Below are 27,266 nucleotides of genomic sequence, written 5' to 3'. Positions count from 1 at the left end.
TGCCATGAGCAGAGGAGTATGACCATCTCAACCCTCTACACCTGAGGCCAAACACAAAGGAAATACAGAATACGGCAAACAGCCACACACAGGAGCCTGGAACCTTGGTCCCAGCCATGAAACAGCCTACACCCAACATGCAGATAAATTCATAGGCTGCACTGGGAGGACACAGATAGAGCTCACACTGGGGCACATGCTTACGCACTGCGCCCTACAGGCTCCACAAGCGGGTCTCTGAACAAAGGATACCCCTCGGGGGCATGCGCATACTGTGGGGTATAGTCAAGCCCAAGTACCCACCCTGAGGACATCTTGGCACAGGTACACACCCGGGGTGAGTCACAGGACCAACTGAGGCCAAGGACCCCTAAGAAACCTGCTCAGCCCAAGGCTCAGCGAGCTGGAGCCCTCAGGGTAGGGAGGAGATGGACAGGGGACTAACTGAGCAGGTCTAGGGGGTCCAGCCCAGAACAGGGGATCCCTAAACCCTCCACTCCAATGCTCTGGCCACCATCTTGAGAGGGCTGAGAGGCCAGAGGGGCAGAGCTATTTCTCTTCCACATACTCTCCTGTGGGGCACAGGCTCAAGCCACCCACCCTGTGACCCACTGGTGCACCCACCTGGCCTCAGGCACAGCACACCTTTCCTCGGTCCACACAAATTTCTTCAGCACGTCAGAGCAGCAGTATTGGTCATAACAGGTACCACAGCAGAAATCTGGACAGGACTCGGGGAAGAGGCTGAGTCCACGGGAAGCCATACACACCTCACCACGCGCTGGAGAAGAGAAACACATCTGTTCACCTGTGCCCACAGGGCCAGGCCCCAGCAGACACAGCGCCCTCCCTAGCACAGCCACCAGACCACACACACACACATGCTGCACCATCTCTGAGCCACCCTAGCCACAGGCCACCTTCCGACCCCTGGCCACTGCTCCCCCTCAGCCTTGCCCTATCCCATGGGCCACAACAGAGCTGCCCTAACTGGGCTCCCTCTCTCCCTCGCCAGTGTACTGGCCTCCTGATAGGAGGGTGAACTTTCTCAGTGTGAGTCTGATGGGGCCACACCCTGCTCTCAGACCTCCCCTAATTCCCACTGCTTCAGGATCAAGGCCCGAGTTTCCAAGCAGGGTCTAAACTGCAGAGTCCTGAAGATCACTCCAGTTCTCCAACCTGTCCACACTCTGCTCACATTCTTGCCTGATTCCTATCTCCTGCCTTTCAACTCTACTCATCCTTCAAGGCCCTACTCCAGGTGGCCTCCTCCAGAAGCTGCCCAGGAGAGAAGTCACACAGCTCAACAGACACTGGACTGTCTCTTTCTTTCTTTCTCTTTCTTTCTTTCTTTCTTTCTTTCTCTTTCTTTCTTTCTTTCTCTCTCTCTCTCTCTCTCTCTCTCTCTCTCTCTCTCTCTCTGCCTCTCTCTCTCTCTTTCTTTTTCTTTCTTTCTTGACAGAGTCTCACTCTGTTGCCCAGGCTGGAGTGCAGTGGCGTGATCTCAGTTCACTGCAACCTCTGCCTCCCAGATTCAAACAATTCTCCTGCCTCAGCTTCCCGAGTAGCTGGGATTACAGGCGCCCGCCACCACACTCAGCTAATTTTTTGTATTTTTTAGTAGAGATAGAGTTTCGCCATGTTGGCCAGGCTGGTCTTGAACTCCTGACCTCAGGTGATCCACCCACCTTGGCCTCCAAAGTGCTGAAATTACAGGCATGAGTCACCGCACCCTGGCCAGACTGTCTAGTTCTTAATCCTCATTCACTCTCCCCCTCACTCAGCCACAGCAACCTCAGCCCCTGCTGGGCACCACAACTGCAGGGGCCTGGCTCTCACAGACCACCCCATGACCATGATGGCAGGCTAGCTCCTGGTCAGAAATTGTCACACCCACCATACCAGTGTTCATAAAGCACTTAGCCCCGCGCTGGGCCTGCAGCAGGTGTCCAGGAAATGTCTGTGCCTTCCAGGAGTTTGAGACCAGCCTGGGCAACAGGGCTCCAAGGCACTGGCACCATCTGTAGCCCTGGAGCCATCACAAGACTCTCAGCACAGAGTTGGGATCTATTGACATGGGATCTATTGACATCCTTACAAGTCTCAATATATGAAGTCATGCTGAGGGGATCTGGCTAACAACAAATGTGGAAAATGACCCAGGGTTTTGGATGACCACAAGGTTTACAAACCTCCAGGAAGATGTTACAGTCAAATGTCCCCATGTATCCTCAGGCTACATTAGCAGAGACCTGTGCCCACTAGCAGGAAAGAACAGTACCAGATTCTGCCAGGGCAGACTCCAAAGAGAATACCTAGTCCAGCAAGGCCCACAAGTCCGCAGTAGGCAGGGGACAGGTCTGATGATAGCCCTGAGGCATAACTACATCGGCCTGGAAACAGTCTGGCATAGCACATGGCCTCTGGAGACCCAGCCAGGCCAGGCACCTGGCCATGTGCAGCATCTGGTGCCCGGGCCTGATCAGGACACCACACACCCTAAGGCTGTCAGTAGAGTGAAGCCCAGAGACAGAGACACCGAGTGACTTCCTTGGGAAGAGGGAACTTTAGTGGGGAGTTGGGGGGAACTACACTTCTTGGCAGCTCCAGGCAGAACCCTGCTCTGGGCAAAGCCATGGAGAGGAGGATTGGACCATTGACAAGCCCAGCTGCCCACCTGAAAGCTGGTATCATCAGCATGGCCCGTGTCTGGTGGCTCAGGTGAACCCATATGCAGCAAGGTCTTCACAGCCCAACCTGAGCCTCTAAGCTAGGGCTGAAGACACACTGGTGAGGCTGTTTAGGCTGAGTCCACGGCACAAATGCTCTGACCCCCAGACCTCACTGAATCAGTGACCCTCCTACAGACTCACTCCAGGGGTGGGCGGATTCTGGGCACAGGTCTCCCCTTTCTCATTTCTCTAGCCCAGGTCCTCTGGATTCATCCCAGCCCCCAGGAAATACAGCCTTCCCCTCCACGAAGCCAGCCACCCCATAAGGGTCTTTGGCTTCCCATGGGTGGGCAGGGGGTTGTTCCAATTGCTAACTCTTTAAAGGGCCCACCCCCAGCCAGCCTTCCAGACTCTGTCAATCATCTATCTGCAACCAACACACACAGTGGTGTCTCCACCCCAGAGGCCAGCCTCAGCGCCGGGCTCTCCAGGAACACAAGGGCCAATGGAGGCAGCGGTGGGAGCTTCCAGACATTAAACAGAGGCAAAGAGGGAAGGCCTCTGATGGAGGGGCCAGGTCGCCCTGCAGCCACCCGCCAGACTAAAGCCAGGCGGGGAACCCTACCCTAGCCTCTGGGGACCCCATCCCCTGGGACATGGGCGGGAGGGCAGACCCCTCCCCACCGTTCCAGGACAGACAAAGGTGGCAGCTGCCTGGGGTCTAGGCAGGGTTGTTCAGGCAAGGAGGGTGCTGGGGTGGAGGAGGGGTCCGCAGTCGTCGGGGTTCGCTGACGGCCTCGGGGCAATCAGGGGTCGGTGGGGGGCATGGTGGGGCTGGTGCTGCCCGGCTCGTTGGAGCGGCAGCGCGGAGAAGTGTCTGCCCGGTCCCAGGGCAGGATGGGCCGCCCCCACCCCGGCTCACCACCCGGAGGCGGCGGTAGCAGCAGCAGCAACAGCAACAGGATCCGCGGCGCGGGGACCGGCGCAGTCATGGCTGGGCGGGCGGACGGACGGACGGACGGACGCGAGCGCCGGGCGCAATGCCGCCACAGCCTCAGTGACCCGCGCGGCCGCCCTTCTCCCTTGCCCCGCCCCGGCCCGGCCGGTTCCCGGAACCCCCGTCCGGGGGGGGAGGAGGAGGAGGGAGGAGGAGGGAGGAGGGAGGAGGGAGGAGGAAGGAGGGAGGAGGGAGGAGGAGGGAAGGAAGCGGACGCCTTGCCAGCCTCCGGGCCAGCTTCGCGCCCGGGGTCTGCGCGAAAACTTGGTACCTGTTCCCAGACTCGGACAGGCGCCGGACGACGCACGGAGTTTCCTTCTGCTCCCCGAATGCTTGGGGGGCGGCGGCGGCCCCCAGCTCTCAGGCCCGGAGGGCGTCCCCGGGAATATGCACTCTGTCACTAAGCGCCTACTGTGTGGGCTGTAGGACAGCCACAGCCATCCCTCCCAGCCTCGGTCCCAGCCGTTCCTCACTTGCGCTAGGGCTACGTGAGGACTAGGTGAGGTGGTGCGAGGACAGTGCCCAGCGCAGACCTTGGCACTCAGTAGACACTCCACAAATGCCGGTTCCCTTCTACAAGCCCAGTCGCCAGCTCAGAGGACACTCGATCTCCTGCCCCCTGGGACTGACACCCTCATCCCAAGGTGATCCCCAGCCCCAGCCCTGGCAGGCTCAGCGCTGGCGCAGTGGGCCAGGACTGAGCTAGAAACTGGCAGCTCCCAGGGCATAGCCAGGCCAACTTCCCACACAGGGCTCTGCCCCCCTCACTGCGCGGCAGGGGTCCAGGCAGAATCAGAGATGTTGAGTCATTCTTCATTTTATGCCCAGAGTTCCTGACCCACCCCCACTCTGCACTTAGCACAATCAGAACATTTCACTCAAGACAGAAAACATGAAATGTCACACTAATGGGGCACCCAGGCCGGGTCGTGCACCCTGTGTGCCACCATATATTTCTCACCTAAAGGTGGGGGCATCGCTGTGGACAAAGAGAAACCCAAGAGGACAATCTGGGATGTTCCCAGTAGTTTCCCAGGCTAGGGTGTTAGAACAGGGAGAGGAAGGCCTGGGTCTCCAATAAGCCCCCGTCACCTCCTGGCCAAGAAGGGCTTAAGACTCACCGTGCACAGCACACATGTGGGGGGCAGGGATATGACAGTCCCCAGGCAGGATGCCCTCTGGGAGGGTCTTAGTGAGGGACTGGAGTCACATCCTCCCTGACAGCCCAGCCTGGTTATCCCACCTCTGCCTCCTGAGCTCCACTCTCCAAAGCTGGGTGCAGCCTAGGTCCCCCTTCTGCAGAATGGCCAGTGCATGCTCCTCATGTCCAGCTCTAGAGCCATCCTGTGTTCCACACCCTGGGTGCCCAGCCCTCTGCCTCCCTAAAGGTTGCTCATTCCACTCTGCACCATCCACAAGCTTGGTTTCTTATTCCTTGGTTTTCCAGTCCCTGCCCCCCAGCCAAGCTCCTAAGAGTTGTCCTAAGCCTGGGCAACATAAGGAGACCCCATATCTACAGAAAATTTTAAAATTAGCTGGGTATGGTGGCATGCACCTGTGGTCTCAGCTACTTGGGAGGCTGAGGTGGGAGGATCATTTGAGCCCAGGAGATGAAGGTTGCAATGAGTTATGATTGTGCCACTGCACTCCAATCTGGGCAACAGCACAAGACCCTGTCTCAAAAAAAGAAAAACAAGGCCAGGTGCGGTGGCTCACACCTGTAATCCCAGCACTTTGGGAGGCAGAGGTGGGCAGATCACCTGAGGTTGGGAGTTCGAGACCAGCCTGACCAACATGGAGAAGCCTCATCTCTACTAAAAATACAAAATTAGCCAGGCGTGGTGGTGCATGCCTGTAATACCAGCCACTCGGGAGGCTGAGGCAGGAGAATTGCTTGAACTCGGGAGGCAAAGGTTGTGGTGAGCCGAGATCGCGCCACTGCACTCCAACCTGGGTGACAGAGCAAGACTCCATCTCAAAAAAAAAAAAAAAAGGAAAAAAAAAAGAATTGTCCTTTCCCACCTCCCATGCCTGCCTTTGGCTTCTCTACTCTGCTGCCCCCACCCCCAGATCTTTTAGGGGCCTCTCACCTGGCCTCTTCCTCCCTACTTTTTTGGTCTTTGGCTCTCCCACGCCCTCTTATCTGCCCACAGCTCATGGTTGAGCTTGGTGGGTGTTTCAGGCCCCACCCAGGGCTATGCATGGGCAGGAGTGAGTGGAGGCTAGGATCACCCCAGTGGCTTGGAAATCGCAACCATGCATCTCACAGGCATGTGCCCATGTGTGCAGGCATTTTCTGTGGGTCTAAGGGAGGAGACAACTCCTCGTATTGTCTTATGCCCAATTTCTGCCTCCAAAGAAAGAAAAAGTAAAAACTAAAAGGCAGAAATGAAATCCACAAGCAGACAGCCCGGCGGCACACCCTGGGCCTGGTAGTTAAAGATCGACCCCTGACCTAATCAGTTATGTTATCTATAGATTACAGACATTGTATAGAACAGCACTGTGAAAATCCGTATCCTGTTTTGTTCTGATCTAATTACCGGTGCACGCAGCCCCCAGTCACGTACCCCCTGCTTGCTCAATCGATCACGACCCTCTCACGCACACCCCCTTAAAAGGGACAGGAATTACTCACTTGGGGGACTCTGCTCTTGCGGATGCCCTTGGCCAAATAAACCCCTTCCTTCTTTAACTCGGTGTCTGAGGAGTTTTGTCTCTGCAGCTCAGGCTTGCAAAGCCTGGAAATACAAGTTGCCTGGGGAAAGTGACCCCTCCAAGGCAGAAACCAAACTTGGCCCAGATGCTCTACCAAGGCTAGGACTTGGCCCAGATGCTGTACCAAGGCTAGGTGGCTCCCCAAACCTTCCTACGGCTCTGTAAACAGTAATTTTTTTTTTTTTTTGAGACAAGGTCTCACTGTCACCCAGGCTGGGGTGCAGTCACGGCTCACTGCAGCCTCAGTTTCCCCAGGAAACTGGGGTGATCCTCCCACCTCAGCCTTTGGAGTAACTGGGACCACAGATGCACATCACCACGCCCAGCTAATTTTTGTATTTTTTGTAGAAGTGGGGTTTTGCCATGTTTCCCAGGCTGGTCTCGAACTCCTGGGCTCAAGCAATCTGCCCGCCTCAGCCTCCCAAAGTGCAACAGCACTTTTATTAAACTCTCCTCAAATACCCAGTTTGTAAGAATGACTGTTTTCTGCTGGGACCTTGGTTACAGTTTGTAGGTGAGAACTCTGCATCAGGCTGGTGGGGCAAAGCAACACCCACTGATGCTTGTAAAGCCCAGGGTGAGAGTGACCAGGTGAGAATGAGGCCATGAGCCCAGCCCCAGGAATGACTGCAGGACCAGATCAGTGAGTTCTACAGTAGAACGCTTGCTCAAGGACCCTTGCCATTCTTCATTCAGCACCTGGTCCCCTTTCCTCCACATCAGAGGAGAAACATGCTAGATATTATCTTTTTCAGATTCCTTTGCCCCAGGGCAAGGGCTTTTGCCCAGCCCCAACCAATCAGATGTAGCCTCCCTGGAGTCAGTCAGGGGTACTGGCGACCAGCTTTGATGGAGGGCTGCAGCAGTCCCGGCAGCAACATGAGTCTGCACCTGTGGGGAGGGCTGTGTGAGTCACAAAGGCCCCTGCTTCCCCCTCGTGGCAGGAGCAGTGGCATGCTCACCAGGCCAAAGTATCACTGTGGTTTGGGCTGGAGACGATACTGCTTCGACTTGGAACCTTTCTTTCTAGCTGCCTTGTTGGCTCTGAGGGTTCCACAGTTGCTTTTCATAAATTGGGTTTCTGATTAAGTTGGGCAGAGTCAGGTTCCTCCAACTGATAGAGAAGTTCTCACCAGGGCCAGGCACTGTGGTGACTCATGCCTGTAATACCAGCACTTTGGGAGGCAGAGGTAGGCAGATACCTCCTGAGCGCAGGAGTTCGAGACCAGCCTGGGCAACATGACAAAACCCTGTCTCTACAAAAAATACAAAAATTAGCTGGGCGTGGTGATGCGCGCCTGTATTGCCAGCTACAAGGGAGGATTGCTTGAGCCCAGGAGGCAGAGGTTACAGCGAGCTAAGATTGCACCACTGCACTCCAGACTGGGCAACAGAGCAAGACTCTGTCTCAAAAAGAAAAAAAAAAAAAGAAAAGAAAACATCTGGACAAGGTGGCTCAAGCCTGTAATCCCAGCACTTTGGGAGGCCGAGGCAGGTGGATAACCTGAGGTCAGAAGTTCAAGACTAGCCTGGCCAACATGTCGAAAAATTAGCCAGGCGTGGTGGCATGCACCTATAATCCCAGCTACTCAGGAGGCTGAGGTGGGAGAATCACTTGAACCCAGGAGGCAGAGGTTGTAGTGAGCCGAGATCACACCACTGCACTCCAGCCTGGGTAACAGTGCGAGAATGTGTCTCAAAAAAAAAAAAAAAAAAAAAAGAGAGAAAACTAGGCTGGGCGTTGTGACTCACGCCACTTTGGGAGGCTGAGAGGTCAGGAGTTCCAGACCAGTCTAGCCAACATGGCGAAACCCCGTCTCTACTAAAAATACAAAAATTAGCTGGGTGTGGTGGTGCATGCCTGTAATCCCAGCTACTGGGGAGGCTGAGGCACGAGAATCGCCTGAACCTGGGAGGTGGAGGTTGCAGTGAGCCAAGATCGTGCCACTGCACTCCAGCTTGGGTAACAGAGCAAGATTCTGTCAAAAAAAAAAAAAAAAAAGGGGGAGACAGAGAGAAAGAGAGAAATAAAAAATAAATAATTTTTTAAAAAAATTAGTCCTCACCAGGAATGGTAGCAGATGCCCAGGGAAATGGGGGTGTCCGACTGGTCATCTGCCTGGTTGGAGCTAAAAGCAGTGGAAGTCCAGCCCTGAGGAAGGAAAGGGCTCTGGCAACTTGTGGCAGGCAGAGGAGACTGAGCTGGCAAAGTAACTGCTGGTGGTGTTGCATGATAAAAAACTAAGTATTTAGTCTTTGTTCTCCATTCCTCACACAGAACTCCTTAACCCCTTAGGATTTACCGTCCTTCTGATGCAAATGAGATGACTCCTATCAGAGGGCCACTAGATAGCTTCACGATATCGGCCTGAAAGACCAAATAAATTGCCAGGCCCAGTGGCTCACGCCTGTAATCCCAGCACTTTGGGAGGCAGAGGCGGGCGGGTCACCTGAGGTTGGGAGTTCAAGACAAGCCTGATCAACATGGAGAAATCCTATCTCTACTAAAAATGCAAAAAATTAGCCAGGCGTGGAGGTGCACGCCTATAATCCCAGCTACTCGGGAGGCTGAGGCAGGAGAATCACCTGAACCCGGGAGGCGGAGGTTGCAGTGAGGCAAGATCGTGCCATTGCACTCCAGCCTGGGCAACAAGAGTGAAACTCTGTCTCAAAAAAAAAATAGTAATAATAATAATAAATACATACATAAATATATAAATGAATAAATGTTGGACTGAATTTGTCATGGACAACTCATCTTTTCCCTAACCAATGCCCTGGATTGAAGGGATTGAAGATTCAGAAGATATTCCTTTCCCCAAAGCCTTGGGAAATTCTAGGCCAGGCGCGGTGGCTCACGCTTGTAATCCCAGCACTTTGGGAGGCCGAGGTGGGCGGATCACGAGGTCAGGAGATCGAGACCACGATGAAACCCCGTCTCTACTAAAAATACAAAAAATTAGCCGGGCGTGGTGGCGGGCGCCTGTAGTCCCAGCTACTCGGAGAGGCTGAGGCAGAAGAATGGCATGAACCCGGGAGGCGGAGCTTACAGTGAGCCGAGATTGCGCCACTGCACTCCAGCCTGGGCGACAGAGCGAGACTCCGTCTCAAAAAAAAAAAAAAGCCTTGGGAAATTCATTGCTGAGGGGTGCATCTTTGAAAAGTTTTAGTTTTTAGTTTGCTATGGCTACCGTGACAAAGTCCCAAAAATTGAGTGTCTAAAACAACAGAAAATGTATTGTCTCACAGTTCCAGGGGTTAGAAGTCTGAGATCAGGGTGTTCGTAGGCCAGTGTTCTCTCTGAAGACACTAGGTTATATTAGATTAGGGCCCTCCTACTGCAGTCTAACTTTGTCTTAACTTATTACATCTGCAACGAACTTATTTCCACATAAGGTCACATTCTGAAGTACTAGGGGTTAGAACTTCAACATATAAATTGGTGGGGGGTGCATAATAAGCACCATAGCCACTCTTCTCCATAGGTTAGGGATTCTAGTGGGAGACACTAGAGTTGAAATGGCTCCTTGATTGCTTTTCTTTTTTGAGACAGAGTCTGGAGTGCAGTGGCGTGATCTTGGCTCACCACAACCTCCACCTCCCAGGTTCAAGCAATTCTCCTGCCTCAGCCTCCACCAGCAGCTAGGATTATAGGCATGCACTACCAGGCCCAGCTAATTTTTTTGTATTTTCAGTAGAGACAAGGTTTCACCGTGTTGGCTAGGCTGGTCTCAAACTCCTGACCTCAAATGATCCACCCACCTCAGCCTCCCAAAGTGCTGGGATTACAGGCGTGAACCACCGCACCAAGCCAGCTCCTTGATTTCAATGCAGATACAAGGAGTCTGGGGTGACAAGGGTCAAGCAGCAGTATTGAGCTGCCAGAGGAGAGAGAGGAGCAGAGACTGGGAATGCAGGATTTACAGGTTATCTGAATGGTCAGACCTGGAGGGATCTTTAGCAACCTGCAGGAATCTTTAGCAATAGGGACCTGATCACCAGACCCCTAGCACCAAAATAGATGGAGAGGCCAGTAGAGTCCCACTTAGATAACAAGAGAGTGTGAGGTCCAACTGACAGAGACTCCACTGCAACAGAGAGGAAACCCTCACCAATTTTCTAGATAAAAATCAGTTTGCAAACCCAGGGTCCCCTGAAGGAGGCGGGGCATGCACCCTTAAGGAGGGCCCTGTAAAAACAGCATAGATTCATCCTGGCATTTTCCTCACAATCTCCCAAAAGAGACCTGTGGCCACAAGCCAGGTGTGGCAGATACTACTTGTGGTCTACCACAAAGCCATTGTTCACTTTTCTGTTTTTTGAGACAGAATCTCGCTCTGTCACTCACACTGGAGTGCAGTGGCACAATCATAGCTCACTGCAGCCTCAACTTACTGGGCTCAAGCAGTCTTCCCCCTTCAGACTCCCGAGTAGCTGGGATTACAGGCACGCACCACCATGCCCAGCTAAGTTTTTGATTTTTTTGTAGGCAAGGTCTCATTATGCTGCCCGGGCTAATCTCAAATGATTACAGCCATGAGCCACTGTACCCCACCTCATTTTTCACTTTTAATAAAATAGTTTTGCCAATACAGTGGTACGTGCTTGTAATCCCAGCTACTCAGGAGGCTGAGGCAGGAGGATCACTTGAAGTCATGAGTTCATAACCAGCCAGGGCTACAGAGCAAGATCCTGTTTTTGTTTTTGCCTTTGAGAGAGGGTCTTATTTTGTCGCCCAGGTTGCAGTGGCCTGACCCCGGCTCACTGCAACCTCCAACTTCTGGGCTCAAGCAATTCTCTCGTCTCAGCCTCCCAAGTAGCTAGGACTGTAGACACGTGCCACCACAGTTAATCATTTGAAATTTTTTTTTGTAGAGCTAGGGTCTCATTATGTTCCCCAGGCTGGTCTCAAACTCCTGGGCTCACACAACTCTCCCACCTCGGCCTCTTAAAGCACTGGGATTACAGGTGTGAACTACTGTGTTCGGTGCAAGACCCCGTTGTTGTTTTTTTTTTTTTTTTGAGACGGAGTCTCGCTCTGTCGCCCAGGCTGGAGTGCAGTGGCGCAATCTCGGCTCACTGCAAGCTCCGCCTCCCGGGTTCACGCCATTCTCCTGCCTCAGCCTCTCCGAGTAGCTGGGACTACAGGCGCCCGCCACCACGCCCGGCTAATTTTTTGTATTTTTAGTAGAGACGGGGTTTCATCGTGGTCTCGATCTCCTGACCTCGTGATCCGCCCACCTCGGCCTCCCAAAGTGCTGGGATTACAAGCGTGAGCCACCGCGCCCGGCCAAGACCCGGTTTTTACAAAAATAAAATAAAATAGTTTTGTTTAAACAATAATGTACCCAGTAATGATCAGTCTAAACCAAATATGGCAACACTCTTCTCTGCAAGTAAAAACTATATTTTTAGATATAAATCCAATATTGCTGAAACCTACCTATGTCTTTGCAACAATATTTGATTCTATCCAAATATTATCTGATCTTTTCAAGCTCATTCTTATTGGTGTAAGAAAAAATGAAAATAGCCAGGTGCGGTGGCTCACGCCTGTAATCACAGCACTTTGGGAGGCTGAGGCGGGCAGATCACCTGAGGTCGGGAGTTCGAGACAGGCCTGACCAACATGGAGAAACCCCATCTCTACTAAAAATACAAAATTAGCCGGGCGTGGTGGCGCATGCCTGTAATCCCAGCTACTTGGGAGGCTGAGGCAGGAGAATTGCTTGAACTCAGGAGGGGCAGGTTGCAGTGAACGGAGATCGCACCATTGCACTCCAGCCTGGGCAACAAGAGTGAAACTCCATCTCAAAAAAATAAAATAAAATAAAATAAAAAACAAATATCCTGTGACCCTATATGATGGCTATTATTTCCCAGTAACCCAAAATGCTACTCAACATAATAATATAATTGCCCTTTCTAGGTTATAGCACAACACTGGACCTGAAGAAAAACTCTGATATTGTTATATTTCATTCCTCTTATTGTTTTCTACTAAAATCTTCAAAACCTTCTTCCAAAAGTGCTGAGAAGCCTCAAAGGGAGTCAGGTGTCCACCCTAGGAACTCAGTGCCAAGAGACAGGTGAGGACCCCAAAGCTGTCCCCCAAGCTCTCACCAGGCGGAGGTTAGTCACCACCTGAATCCTGCAAAGCTGCCTCTCCCTCAGACCCCTTGGCATAGTTGGAGAAGGCAGAAACATAGCTGCTGGCCACCCCAAACCACCCAGAAGCAGCCCAGCCACAGCCATCCTCTGCCCTGACACACTGGGAGGAGCACAGGCGGGCACCCGGCGATGCCTCACCCCATCTTGTCCACAGAGGAGCCCCCCCTACAACCCACTTCCCGGAAAGCCAGCTCCAGGGCAGGAAGTATGGACAGCCCATGATGTTCTGAGGCATGGAAAAGAGAACACCCAGCCCCTTGTCTCCACCTTCCCGACCCCAGATGCAGGTGACAAAGACAATACCAGAATAGGCCGGGTGCAGTGGTTCACGCCTGTAATACCAGCACTTTGGGAGGCCAAGGCGGGTGCATCACCTGAGGTTGGGAGTTTGAGACAAGCCTGGCCAACATGGAAAAACCCCGTCTCCACTAAAAATATACAAATTAGCCGGGTATGATGGTGCATGCCTGTAATCCCAGCTGCTCGGGGAGGCTGAGGCAGGAGAATTGCTTGAACCCGGGGCGGAGGTTGCGGTGAGCTGAGATCGTGCCATTGCACTCCAGCCTGGCCAACAAGAGCAAAACTCCATCTCCAAAAATAAAAAATAAAAAGAAAATACCAAAACACTGGTCAGCATGCTGTCACCCACAGCCTCATGCAGCCACTACATCCTTGACCCAGCTCCCGGGGCCTCCTCCCCAAGAATGCCCCATTTGAAGCCCACATTCCCAGGGACCTCAGAATCCTCCCCTTAACAGTGTTCCACTCCAGCTGCACCGCCCCCTCCACATCTGCCTCATGTTCAGGGCCAAGGGCCCCGTACCCCAGGTCAGCCCAGGGAAGACCCAGGCCACCTGCCCATGTATGCCAGGCCAGGGCTCACTCCAGGGCAGCACGATTCCTCTTCAGTGAGAGTGAACATGGGGGTGGAAGCTGAACGAAGGATCCCGACACAGACCTGCGAGGAAGACCACAGCACCAGGTGTCGACAGAGCAGGCTAGAAAAAAAAACGCTTCACAAATGGAGAACTGGCTACCAAATACAACCTGAGATTATTTTTAAAAAAGTATTTATTGCAAAGAATGCTGGACACAGTGTTGCATGTGGCTGAGATTCAATACCATCCATTCTGGGAACTCGGGAAAATATCTGCAACATGGGCACGCCAACCAGCATGGCCGAAATGTGGCAGCCAATCAGCCACACCTCAGCCCACGCGGAGGCCATGCCAGGGCAGAGGCCGGGAGGCTGCCCCCACTCATGCCCTGATCCCTGGATGTCTCTCTGCCCTGTCCCCAGTCCTTGTAATGCATCCAGTCCAGCAAGTCCTAACTCCCCTCTGTACACAGAGAGAAAAGGCCTCGGTGGTCTCACCTCAGGTGACATCCAGAGGTACATGCACTGTTGCTGACCAAGGGAACCCACTATGGCTAACAAATGAGTGCGTCCAGGTGACAAAAGTCACCGCAACTCCAAAATACACAGAAGCAAAGGCTGCAGTCCCAGTGTCCCAAAGGCAGTGGCATGGTCCTTGGGCTCTGGGTCTAAAGGGCTTGGGGCTCTGACAGATGAGTCTGGAAGGATCTTGCCCCTGCTCCGCCTTGGACATCTCTTAGTGGAGCAGCACACAAGGATGAGAGACCACCGGCCAGGGCCAGGGAGGCTAACTTCTCTCAGGGATGGGTGGCATCTGCAGGCTGCAAAGCCCTGGGAGGCTGGAAAGATGTGCTACCCTCCAGGAACAGGCCAGGAAAGGCTCTGGACACAAAGGACTTGGGATCCAGGGGTTTGGCTTCCCCAGAGTCCACCTGTGGACAGCAGGGCACCCGATTACAAGTCCAAACACTTTCTGACCCAGCCCCACAACTTGCCAGCCAGTCTGTTTGCCAGCTGTAAACAGACTGCCCAGGCTGCCTCTCTGGGACCAAAAGAACTCAGGAACATGACAGACACTGGACTTCACAAGGCCATTTTCACCAGACTCACATGCACATGAATGGAAGGCTGTGTGCTGTGGCTGGGAAAATCCTCCCTTGCCCAGGGACTGCCTATGGTTCTGCCTTCTCCCTTCGTCAGGCCCACAGGCAGAAGTCAACAAACACCAGAAAGGTTTTACAGGACCATACAAGTGTTTCTGAATTACTTATGGCAAATGCATGTCTCTGCCACCAGTCTACATTCCTGTGTGGACACAGGCAGCAACAGGCAAGAGGCCACCTCCCCATCGGCTGCCAGTGTCCACAGCCAGGGAAGGGGAGAGGGGGCAGCAGCCTCTCCCTCGAGCACTTCGGTGTGTGCACCAGGAAGGTAACTTCCTGCCCTGTCTTGAGGTGGTTTCACTGTGAGAGCAGGCCTGAAGGGGCGCCCCTGGCCACCAGCTCCCCTAAGCATACCTAAGTAGCCGGGTACATGCACAACTGGGGAGGGGCGACCACAACTGCCCCCTGCCCGCACGTTTCTGTGCATCCCAATGTGCTGAAGTAAGCGCATTGCTTTCATGAATGCCCACAAATAAGGGTGACATGGATACAAGGGCCTGGCCAGTTGCTGCCCGGGAAGCATCTGCTGTGGTTGGGGCTCTAGTTCCTGGTGGGTAAGGATGGGAAGGGCGCTCCCTCTCACCAGAGGCAGCAGAAGCTTAGGGCCCCATGAAGACCTGGCCTCTGGCTCAGGAAGTGGCCACAGAGAGGATGGTAGAGGCCCTGCAGAGAGTCACCAGGTCCATGCTGGGCAGCTGGGCCACAGTAGGAACATCACAGCAAGCACTTTCCTTTCACATTGTAGGGTTTCACACTTCACAAAGCCAACTGAGCTGGCGAGAGTGAACACCTAAGAGCTGCGCCGGAAGAACCTGGGGCTGGGCAACCTCCGCGCAGCCCATGCAGATGCAGTCTGGTCAAGTGACTCTTAGCAGCAGGTCAGGAGCCATGCACAACCTTGTCGCCGACTGTCAACAAAAAGCCAGGTGGGCTGGGGTGGGGGTTCTGGGTTCCGCCAGCCATGTGTGGCTTCAAGAATATCCCTGCATGGCATGGTGACTATCACACACACTGGAGGGCCTGGAATGACCCCCTCTGCAGAGACCAGTGCCTGCCTAGTGGTCACAGTGGATGAACATGGTCACTGGTGAGCAGGCACCGTGACAAGGGCTTCCTCTGGAGGTCTTGAGATGTCCACGTTCTGTACAATAAAAACACACAGCATTCACTCCATGGCAGGAATAGATGAGATGCCTGCTGTCTGCCTTCCTCACCACTGTGGTTCATCAGGCTTCACATTCTCACTGTAGCAGCCACAGCCACAAGACTCTAGACCACAAGCTTCCCTAAGAATACATGGCCAAGAGCTTCGTGCCACATAGCGGGTAGATGGACAATAAAACAAAGGTGCGGTGGAGGATGCCACCTCGTTTCCTGCTCCACTGCAGCCAGGTCAGGCAATACCCAAAGCAAGGCCACTCCCACCTCCTATCTCAGGGCTGGGTCAATTGAGGAGGAACTCCTGGCTCGGGGATTTTATTCTCATCTGTGGGGCAGGGAAGGGGTTCAACTCCTGGGGGTGCCTCCTTCCTGGTTTAAAGTGTTGGCACGCAGGTGTCAGAGGTGCCCCAGAAGCCTATGGGCATTTCCTGGTCTGCAGCCTGGTCACCTCAGAACTGGGGTACAGGGCCTCCTGAAGCCCTCAGCTATAGATGGCTCCCACCAAACCGCAGAGCTCAGTCCCATCCTTGGCCTGTCGGGCTCAGCATGTCTCAGGCCTGAGGAATAGGGAATCTGAAACTTCCCTTAGCTCTCTGAGGCTGTCTTATGTACCCCAGAGCCTAGTGGCCCCTCCTCCCTGCTGTGGGCCCCGGAACCATCACCTGCAGGAGCAGGTCACTGATGACCTGAGCTGCTGCCCCATGCAACATGACATGCCCAGATCTGCAGGGAGAGAGACATGGCCCCCATGGCCCACAGCCTGGGCTCATAGGACCGGCCTCTGGAATTATAGGGGCAGGTATATTTCTTATTGCTGGGCAGGCTTCCTGAGGCGCCCCTTTTCCACCACAGCCTGCCCCAATGGATGGGCCAGAAGGGAGCCATCCGGGAACCTGGAGTTAGTAGTGGTTTGCCTCTCAGAAGCACCCATCCATAGTGGGCAGAGTGACCGCCAGCCACACTATGGTGATGGACCGGCAGGGTCAGCTCCCAAGGGCTGCCAGGCCCAGGGGCCTCTCTTACTATCACGCTGCCAGGCCCAGGGGCCTCTCTTACCATCACTCTGTCAGCGCTGGGGGCCCAGTGCCATCTGGGCCTTCCTTGGCCCAAAGGATGCCCATTGGGAGGTGCCTTCCCCTGTGACTTGCGGGTACCAAATTGGGCCTGAGCTGAACTTGGCCAAGACATGCACGGACTATCAGAGCAATGGGAAGAGAGGCCTGCAGGGTAACTGGTCCTGCTTGGGGGCAGTGGTGTTGGGAAGGGACAGGACACATCTACACACCTGTGCTGTGAGGTCCAAGGCCAGATGTCCTGGTCCAACCCAAGGCCTGCACCCTCAGCAGGGACCCAGAGCCCAAGCAGGCCCCATCATGGATGGCAACAGGCATGACTGAGGCCCAAGAGCCTTCTCCATGCAGTGGCCTCCAGGAACTGGGACCAGGGCTCCCAGAAGTGTAGGTCCTATCCTTGGCCCCAGTGGGAGAGGGAGCCAACGTTGTGGAGGGACCCCACGTGGGACCAAGAGTGGTTCTCAGCTACACTCTGAGGAGCTTCTACCTTCCACAAGGCACTTGGGGAGCACAGGTGGTGACTGCTCTTATGGACCAAGGTCTCCACCCCATGCTGAGGCCCCTTCAGCATCTGCATGGCCCTTTCCCCAAAAGTGCATGATCCCATTTTAATTTTTAAAGGTGCTGGGGTTAGAAAAGGGGCTCATGAGGCCTCGGCTGCAGGGATGGGGAGTGGGAAGAGTGCCCACCTGCCCTCTGAAGGCCAGAAGCCTCATTCTTAGCCTCCAGCCTCATTCTCACTGAGCCCAAGGGCCCCCTTGACTTAGACCTCCAAGGAGCTGCTTGGGAGCCCTGTGGCTCCTCAAGTCCTGGGGGTCCAACCACACCCAAGCTCAGGCACTCCTGAGCCTGGTGGCCCAGAGTCAGGGATTTCCCCCTTCCCAGGGCAGGTGCCTTGGGAAGGCCTGATGCAGGCCCCACCCAGAGCCAGGGCCCTGCCCTGCTGATGGGACAACAGTCTTGGCAGAAGACTCAAGCTCCCTCTGGCAGGTGCCCCAGCTGGGCCTGGCCCTGGAGGATGTGCAGTCTGGACACCCCCACATCAAGAACACCCTGCTACCCCAGCAGTGACCCCATTGCTACCTGAGGCCTGTCCCGGTGCGTGTTCACAGCGGCCACGTTCAGGAATATGGACTCCACTTTACAACCTGCCAAAGGGAAGATGCAAATCCATCCCCACTCCTGAAAGGCAGCTGAGGTGCAGAAGCTAGAAACTTGTCTTGGAGGGGGGTCTGGGCATGTGGAATGGAGCAGCCATCTCAGCCTCACTCTAGTTCTTCCACTTTAGGCAGCTCTGGGGAGCCCCGGGAGGAAGGACGAGACACCCTGTCAGACCCACGCGTATCTGTATGTGACGGCCCAGACAGGGCCACGCAGAGGCCCCAGGCTCCCCAACCCCAGGACCGAAAGGGATCGGGGGAACAGCAGGCCTGAGTTGAGGTCACTGACTCTCAAAGTCTTCAGGGCCCCCAAACCACCCACATTCCAACTCCACCATGCAAGGCCCAGTCAACTGTGTGCCAGGTGCACAGTGCAATGGGGGATGAGGCCACTGTCACACACTGGAGTGACATCAGCTGCCACTGGGCTTCACAGCCATTCCCCCAAGAGCACCTGTGTTAAAGGTGAGGAGCTAAGACCTGAGAGATGAAGAAGTTGCCTGAGGTCTCTGCTGGTATAGCAAGAGGCAGGGATGGGACTCACACTGCCCTGCACCCAGAATAAAGTCCAGGCCCTGAGGACCATGGGGCCTTGTGGGGGTTTAGAAAAATCAGTAGAAAAGCCCCTCATGCAGATAGGCAATGGTTAAGAAAAGTCACTGGGGAGGTCTTCTGTGGCCACATGAACTTTTTCACAACAAACTTTTTTTTTTTTTTTTTTTTTTTGAGACAGAGTCTCGCTCTATAGCCCAGGCTGGAGTGCAGTGGCGTGATCTCGGCTCACTGCAAGCTCCGCCTCCTAGGTTCACACCATTCTCCTGCCTCAGCCTCCCAAGTAGCTGGGACTACAGGTGCCCACCACCACGCCCGGCTAATTTTTTTGTATTTTTAATAGAGACGGGGTTTCACCATGTTAGCCAGGAGGTTCTCAATCTCCTGACCTCATGATCCACCCACCTTGGCCTCCCAAAGTCCTGGGATTACAGGCGTGAGCCAACGCACCCAGCCCCACAACAAACTTTTTAAAAGCAAATTAGGGCCGCAGATGGTAGCTCATGACGGTAGCTCACGCCTGTAATCCCAGCACTTTGGGAGGCCGAGGCAGGTAGATCACCTAAGGTCAGGAGTTCGAGACCAGCCTGACAACATGGTGAAACTCTGTCTCTACTAAAAATACAAAAATTAGCTGGGCATGGTGGCAGGTGCCTGTAATCCTAGCTACTCAGGAGGTGGAGGCAAGAGAATCATCTGAACCCGGGAGATGGAGGTTGCAGTGAGCCTAGATCACGCCATTGCACTCCAGCCTGGGTGACAGAGTGGGATGCTGTCTCAAAGAAAAAAAGCAAATTGGGAAAGGTAGTGGGGTAATAGGTGGAGGAATGGGCTCCTAACACAATTTTCAAGGAATTTGGAGAAAATCATGGAACTGTGCAGAGATCCAAGGTCATGGCTACCCACGGTCAATATGCAGGAAGCTTCCTTACCATATGCCACAGGGGTCAGCTTCAGGACTGTGTGCAGCGGACACTTGAGGTAGGGCAGCTGTTCTGTAGACACAGAGGGGGATGGCTAGCACACCAGAAATGCCTGGTGACAGTGCCTACCTTCTCACACAACCCTCCCACCTCCCCCAGGGCACAGCCCGCACCTGCTGCCTTGTCGAGGAAGTAGGCCAGCAGGCAGCGCATCACAGCCTGGTGGCAGATGACCAGCACATTCTCTTGCCTCTCCAGCTCCATGATGACAGGCTCCAGTCTCTGGACCAGGTCCTCGTAGGACTGCAAGGGCAAGCAGAGAGGTGTCCCTCAGGCCTGGCTCTGGGGGAGGGATAGACACATCTGGACACTGGGTCACCTTCCACTCCTGCAGCTGCTCACCATCCTGGGAAGCTGTGGCTGGGCCTCCTCCAGCCTAGGCTTCTGAGGCCATGGGGGTGGGCAGCTGAGGAAAGGGGCCACCTCTCCCATCTCAGGGCCAGGTCCTGGTAGGATTGAGAGCGCAGAGCTAGGCCTCAGGCTCCATCCCAGGGTCCACCTCAGTGCCCACCCATGGAGCTCTGCACTGAATCCTCAGCTATGGAATTCATGTGACTGGTGGAGAAGACTTTGCCTGCTTCCAGCCCACAGCAAACAGAGTGCACCGACAAGAGCAAAGGGGAGGCCGGGCGCGGTGGCTCACGCTTGTAATCCCAGCACTTTGGGAGGCCGAGGAGGGCGGATCACAAGGTCAGGAGATCGAGACCACGGTGAAACCCCGTCTCTACTAAAAATACAAAAAATTAGCCGGGCGTGGTGGTGGGCACCTGTAGTCCCAGCTACTCGGAGAGGCTGAGGCAGGAGAATGGCGTGAACCTGGGAGGCGGAGCTTGCAGTGAGCCGAGATTGCGCCACTGCACTCCAGCCTGGGCGACAGAGCGAGACTCCGTCTCAAAAAAAAAAAAAGAGCAAAGGGGAAGAGAGCAAAGACGTGGAACTTTTTGGAGTGTGACTCATCAGAAACAGCTGGGGTCCCCAGGAACTATCCTCAGTCTACCTGCCCAGTATCTTCCCCCTATGCCTGCCGTGATGTACGGTTTAGGCCCCTGCTGGGCCTCTCAACCTGGCAGGTTTAGAGATTTTCATCAGTTTCATCCATCTGCACACAATGAGTGGTCCTTCAAAAATGGCCTCCAGCAGTCAGAACCTAACGTGCTTTGATTAGGAAGCAAAAATGACATGCTGATTTGTGCCAGTTCCTGGTAGTTCTGAGAAAATCCTAGATCAGTTCTTTTGGTAACATGAATTTTTCAACCAGTTCTCCTCCCTGTATTCTCAAGTTTGAGCAGCCAGCTGCTTTGTTTCTCCTGACCGTTATCTGGGTTGGTTCTAAATCTGAACTTGGCCTCACAACATAATGTGGGGAAAAATTAATGTTCCCAAGAGCTATACTATCCTGAGGATGGTACAGTATAGAGACCTGTCAGCCTGGCTTCTGGGTGGAGGTGCTTCTACATGTGTATATATATGTGTACATATGTGTGTTGATGGGGGGTACTTTTATTTGGCCCCTGCCCCAGGCCACCTCCTGGAAGTGGAAGGAGATGCCTCAGTCAAAGGTGACCCTCAGTTTCTGACCTGGGGCCTGGGCTGACCTGTGTCAGAGAAGGTGGCAAGTGCAGTGGCTTGTGGTAGCCAGCTCATGTGTGGAAGGTCTCCCTGGGTCTGGTGCCAGGGCTGGGGGTGGTGCCTGGAGCCACAGGAAGAACAGGATGGGCTCAGCCTGTGACAAGAGGAAGCATCCAAAGGAAGGATGAGGCCCGAGACAGGGACACGAGTGAGCTGAGACCCGAGTCCCAGGCCCGCCATGGTCTCCCCAACTCCCCAGCCATTTGAGCGCCCTGGAAAGGGCTGACAACTCCCTGGGAAAGGAGCTGGCCTGGGAACGCCAGGGGACCGCGCACTGTCTACAGGGGTCCCAGGAAAGCCTAACTCCGCAGACTCCCCACCTCAGGCCCTGCCCTTCTGAATTTTCCACCCCTGGGAACGGGAAAGACAAGAATGGAGAGCAGGGAGCCAAAGGTCTCCGGGTTGAAGGCCTGCCCTACATGGCACTGCCCACCCCACACCTGAGGAAGGGACTAAGGCCTCGGCCGCATAGCTGGGAAGGGGTGGAGATGAACCACACACCCAGGCTGGCAGGCCTCTGAGACCAGGCCCCTTCTGCTACCCACGCAGCCCCTGCAGAGCCCCATAGGCCCTCAGCCACAGGTGGTACTCCCAGGCAGGCAGTAGGTGGCTGGGACTAAGCCCCAAATCCCACCTACCTCCCCTTTAGGGTACCGGTACCGGTACTTGTCCTGGTCCCGCAGGGCGAACTCCAGTGGATAATTATCCTGAATTTCCTCGTAGGTCATTTCCTCACAGACGCCCTAGGGAGATACCACAGTCATCACACCTCCTACAAGGCCTAGAAGATGAGCCTTGGGGGCGTGTGGGGTGAGGCAGCAGAGGAGACCAAGTTCACGGGCATTTCCTGGGCGAAGGGAACAGAAACCTGTCTTCTAAGGAGGGGAGGACCTCTAGGAACACTGATCATTGGTGGTTCCTTGCTTGTAAAAAGCTACCAGGACGGTCTTGTCCACCTATCCATCACCTCCAATATACACAGAGATGCTATGTGGTTTTTCTTTTCTGCGCTGTGGAAATAGTACTTGTGAGTGTAGGTTGTTATGCAACTATGAAGGAAAACTTCACTTGTGTTATTTGGGATACACACACACACACACACACAGCATAGATCATCTTCTACAAATGCCATTAAAAAAAAAAAAAAGCTGGCCGGGCACGATGGCTCACGCCTGTAATCCCAGCACTTTGGGAGGCTGAGGCAGGCGGATCACTTGAGGTCAGGAGTTCAAGACCAACCTAGCCAACATGGTGGAGGAGGCAGTGGTTGCAGTGGGCTGAGATTATGCCACTGCACTCCAGCCTGCGCAACAGAGAGAGACTCCCTCTCAAAAGAAAAGAAGAAAAAAAAAAAAGAAAAGTTGGCTGGGCGTGGTGGCTCACAGCTCACGGCCTGTAATCCCAGCACTTTGGGAGGCTGAGGCAGGTGGATCACCTGAGATCAGGAGTTCAAGGCCAGCATGGTCAACATGATGAATCTCCGTCTCTACTAAAAATACAAAAATTAGTCGGGTGTGGTGGCAACGCCTGTAGTCCCAGCTACTCAGGAGGCTGAGGCAGGAGAATCGCATGTACGCAAGAGGTGGAGATTGCAGTGAGCCAAGATTACGCCATTGCACTCCAGCCTGGGGAAGAGAATGAGATTCTGTCTCAAAAAAAAAAAAAAAAAAAAAAAAAAAGATGGGGACCCATTGGATTAGAGTGGGTCCTAAATCCAATCATTGGTGTCCTTTTAAGAATGCCATGTAGGCCGGGCACAGTGGCTCATGCCTGTAATCCCAGCACTTTGGGAGGCTGAGGCGGGTGGACCATGAGGTCAAGAGTTTGAGACCAGCCTGGCCAATATGGTGAAACCCCATCTCTACTAAAAAAATACAAAAATTAGCCGGCGTGCTGCCTCACGCCTGTAGTCCCAGCTACTTGAGAGGCTGAGGCAGAAGACTCTCTTGAACCCAGGAGGCGGAGATTGCAGTGAGCTGAGATCGTACCACTGCACTCCAGCCTGGGCGACAGAGCGAGACTCCGTCTCAAAAAAAAAAAAAAAAAAAAAAAGAATGTCATGTGAAGGCACAGGCAGAGAGACATAGGGAAGAAAGCCATGTGACGACAGCAGACAGAGGTGGGATTGGAGTGATGAGGCTATGAGCCAAGAAATATCAAGGATTGCCGGCAACAACTGGAAACTAGGAAGAGGTGAGGAAGGGTTCTTTATTAGCACCTTCAGAGGGAGCATGGCCCTGCTGACGCCTTGATATCAGACTTCTAGGCTCCAGAACTGTGAGAGAATCAATTCATGTTGTTTTAAGCCACTCATCTGTAGTGCTTTGTTATGGCAGCCCTAGTAAACTAATACTTTTTTTAAATATATTTAGTGTTTGTTTGTTTGTTTTGAGACAGTCTTACTCTGTCACTCAGGCTGGAGTCCAGTGGTGTGATCTTGGCTCACTGCAGCCTCAAACTTCACAGGCTCAGGTGATCCTCCCACCTCAGCCTCCCAAGTAGCTGGGACTACAGGTGTGCGCCACCACACTTGAATACTAACACATATTTTGGTACCAGGAAGTGAAGTGCTGCTGGCTGCTGTGATAAAGAACTAAAAATGTGGAAGTGGTTATGAAATTGGATAGTGGGTAGAGGTTGGAAGAATTTTGTGGTGCATGATAAAAAGCTTAGACTGTCTTGAAGAGACTGTTAGTAGAAATTTAGACATTAAAGATTATTCTGGTGAAGGCACAGAAGGAAGTGAAGAGGATGACAGAGAAAGCTTCCATCATCTTTTTTTTTTTTTTTTTTTTTGAGACAGGGTCTCAATCTGTTGCCCAGACTAGAGTGCTGTGGTGCAATCTCAGCTCACCGCAACCTCCACCTCCTGGGTTCAAACAATTCTCCTGCCTCAGCCTCCTGAGTAGCTGGGATTACAGGCACAGGCCATCACGGCTGGCTAATTTTTTGTATTTTTAGTAGAGACAGGGTTTCGCCATGCTGACCAGCCTGGTCTCGAACTCCTGGCTTCATGTGATCTGCCCATCTCAGCCTCCCAAAGTGCTGGGATTACAGTCATGAGCCACCATACCCGGCCAGCTTCCACCAACTTAAAGAGCACATATATCATCATGAAAAGAACGTTGATAGGAATATGAACATTAAAGGTGCCTCTGTGAGGCCGCAAAAGGAAATGAGGTGCCTTTTCCTGGACCCTAGAGAAAAGGTAACCTATGTTATAAAGTGGCAGAGAATGTGGCTAAACTGAGTTCCCATGTTGGATGGCTACAACCAAGACTGATGGTAACAAGCACAGGTGGGTATGTGGAGAATCAGAGCCCTCACACACTACGGGAGGGAATGTGAGGTGGCGAAACAGTGTGGCAGTTTCTCAAAAGGTTGAATGTATAATTACCATACGACCTAGCAATTCTACTCCTAGCATACAGTGAAGAGAAATAAAAACATAAGTCCGCACAAAAACTTATGCTGGATGTGGTGGCTCATGTCTGTAATCCCAGCACTTTGGGAGGCCAAGGCAGGTAGATCTCTTGAGCCCAGGAGTTTGAGAACAGCCTGGGCAACATGATGAAACCCCATCTCTACAAAAGAAATACAAAAATTAGCCGGGTATGGTGGCGAGTTCCTGTAGTCCCAGCTACTTGGGAGACAGAGGTGGGAGGATTGCTTGAGCCCAGGAGATGGAGGCTGCAGTGAGCTGAGATTGTGCTACTGCACTCAGCCTGGGCAACAGAGCAAGACCCTGTCTCAAACAAACAAACATAGAAAACACCTTGGACATGAATGTTCACAGCAGCATTATCCACATAGCCCAAAAGTGGCAACAACTCAAATGCCCATCAACTGATGAATGGATACATAATGTGTGGTATATTTATATAACAGGATGTTATTTGGCAATGTAAAGGAATGAAATACTGCTACATGCTACACGAATAAACCTTGAAAACATTAGTGGTAGCTTAAGGCAGAAGGAAGGGTTAGAGGGAAATGGGAGGTGACTGTTGATGGGCGCAGGATTTCTATTTGGGGTGATGAAATGTTCTAAAACAGATTGTGGTGATGGTTGCACAACTCTGAACACACTAAAAACCACTGAACTGTATACTTGTTTATTTATTTATGTATTTAGAGACTGTCTCGCCTTGTCTCCAAGTCTGGAGTGCAATGGCACGATCTCAGCTCACTGCAACCTCTACCTCCTGGGTTCAAGTGATTCTCCTGCCTCAGCCCCCCGAGGAGCCGGGATTACAGGCGTGCATCACCACAAATGGCCTGAACTGTGTATTTTAAATGGGTGAATTCTATGGTATATGAATTATATCTCAATAAAGCTATCTTTTTTTAAAGGAACTATAAGGCAATAAATTGTGGATTAGACTAAGAAAAAGTCACAATGTTGGAATAGAAGACAAGCCCAAGGCTGTTTATCAGAAGATAAACATGGAAAAGATAAACATGGAAAGATGATTAATGGATCATAAAAACTGTAATAGTTTCAAAACTTGAAAGATAAGGAAATCCACAATCATCTTGTAAAATAATCAGATTAACTTCAAAGGAAGAAAACTGGGGTGGCCGCAGGCTTCTCTGCAAAACTGAATGTTAGCACCAAATCTATGTATTTGGAGGGAAGACACTGTCCTATAACCTGCCTCAGGTAGCTGCTGTTTGTGTGAGAAAGAAATCAGTGGCAGCCGGGCGTGGTGGCTCACACTTGTAATCCCAGCACTTTGGGAGGCCGAGGCGGGCGGATCACGAGGTCAGGAGATCGAGACCACGGTGAAACCCCGTCTCTACTAAAAATACAAAAAAATTAGCCAGGCATGGTGGTGGGCACCTGTAGTCCCAGCTACTTGGAGAGGCTGAGGCAGGAGAATGGCGTGAACCCGGGAGGCGGAGCTTGCAGTGAGCCGAGATCGCGCCACTGCACTCCAGCCTGGGCGACAGAGCGAGACTACGTCTCAAAAAAAAAAAAAAAAAAAAAAAATTAGCCTGGCATGGTGGCTCACACCTGTAGTCCCAGCTACTCGGGAGGCTGAGGCACGAGAATCACTTAAACCCCGGAGGTAGAGGTTACAGTGAGCTGAGATTGCGCCACTACACTCCAGCCTGGGAAACAGAGTGAGATTTGGTCCCAAAAAATAAATAAATAAATAAAAATAAAATAAAATAAAACCATGATGCTGTACTCTGCCCCACTACATTGAAAAAAACAGAGCAAAAAGGAAACAAATGGAAATAATACAACATCATCTTTCCCAACAGAAAGTCAAAAATTATTTTCCTGTGACAGTATGAGCTTTGTTAAGTATATTTCAATTATGTGCACCCAGCCTGAGAATGTCTTTGAAAAGCTTTAAGGCAATGACTATTGGAATAAAAACATTGCCTACCTTTCAAATAACAAAAGAGATCATATCTACACAGAAAAATTGGAATAAAGAGAAAATTCCAAGGTATTGAAAACAAGATCAAACATACCAGTAATGATAATAATAAACCTAAGTGGTTGCAGATGGCTTGATGAAAAAAGCTCTTGGGCTAGGCTAAAACTCAAAGCAAGTATATGCTTTTGTTTTGTTTTGTTTTTTGTTTTTTGTTTTTGAGACAGAGTCTTGCTCTGTCACCCAGGCTGGAGTGTAGTGACATATCTTGGCTCACTGCAACCTCCTCCTCCTGGGTTCAAGCAATTCTTCTGCTTCAGCCTCCCAAGTAGCTGGGATTACAGGCATGCGCCACCACACCCGGCTAATTTTTACATTTTTAGTACAGACAGAGTTTCACCATCTTGGACAGGCTGGTCTCAAACTCCTGATGTCAAGTGATCCACCCACCTCAGTCTCCCAAAGTGCTGGGATTGCAGGCATGAGCCACTGCACCTGGCCTAAGCTCTTTATTCTAAAGAAAATGACACAAAAATGTTAAAAATAAAAGGGAAAAAATATAATAAAAAAATATGGACAGGTTGGGCATGGTGGTTCATGCCTGTAATCCCAGCACTTTGGGAGGCCAAGGAAGGAGATCACTTGAACCCAGGAGTTCAAGACCACCCTGGGCAACACAGCAAGACCACATCTCTAAAAATTTTTAAAATTTAGGACGGG

General features: G+C 52.5%; 2 protein-coding genes across 5 annotated transcripts in view; both read right to left on the bottom strand.

Annotated features, from left to right (window-relative positions):
• Window positions 1-3,760, bottom strand: part of SHISA5 (shisa family member 5) — a 33,355-nt gene extending 29,595 nt beyond the window's left edge. Inside the window, exons 1-2 of one of the 2 annotated variants that reach the window (XM_012497087.2) lie at window positions 3,595-3,760; window positions 625-781 (exon numbers count right to left, since the gene is read on the bottom strand). In XM_012497087.2, coding sequence (XP_012352541.2) covers window positions 625-781; window positions 3,595-3,664 — 227 coding nt within the window. In that variant the 5' untranslated portion in view covers window positions 3,665-3,760. The remainder of the gene's footprint in view (window positions 1-624; window positions 782-3,594) is intronic. The other variant, XM_030811860.1, reaches the window with a different exon arrangement.
• Window positions 3,761-13,614: 9,854 nt separating this feature from the next.
• Window positions 13,615-27,266, bottom strand: part of PFKFB4 (6-phosphofructo-2-kinase/fructose-2,6-biphosphatase 4) — a 38,192-nt gene continuing 24,540 nt past the window's right edge. For 2 of the 3 annotated variants that reach the window (XM_030811858.1, XM_003257013.4), the window contains exons 10-14: window positions 21,795-21,899; window positions 19,641-19,770; window positions 19,477-19,539; window positions 17,916-17,980; window positions 13,615-15,739 (exon numbers count right to left, since the gene is read on the bottom strand). In XM_030811858.1, the coding sequence (XP_030667718.1) occupies window positions 15,680-15,739; window positions 17,916-17,980; window positions 19,477-19,539; window positions 19,641-19,770; window positions 21,795-21,899 (423 nt within the window). In that variant the 3' untranslated portion in view covers window positions 13,615-15,679. The remainder of the gene's footprint in view (window positions 15,740-17,915; window positions 17,981-19,476; window positions 19,540-19,640; window positions 19,771-21,794; window positions 21,900-27,266) is intronic. The other variant, XM_004087901.3, reaches the window with a different exon arrangement.

The sequence above is a fragment of the Nomascus leucogenys genome, chromosome 4 (genome assembly GCF_006542625.1).
Source record: "Nomascus leucogenys isolate Asia chromosome 4, Asia_NLE_v1, whole genome shotgun sequence".
NCBI classification, from domain to species: Eukaryota; Metazoa; Chordata; class Mammalia; order Primates; family Hylobatidae; genus Nomascus; species Nomascus leucogenys.
Note: the sequence above shows the minus strand (reverse complement) of the source record. Positions and strands in the feature narration are given on the sequence as shown.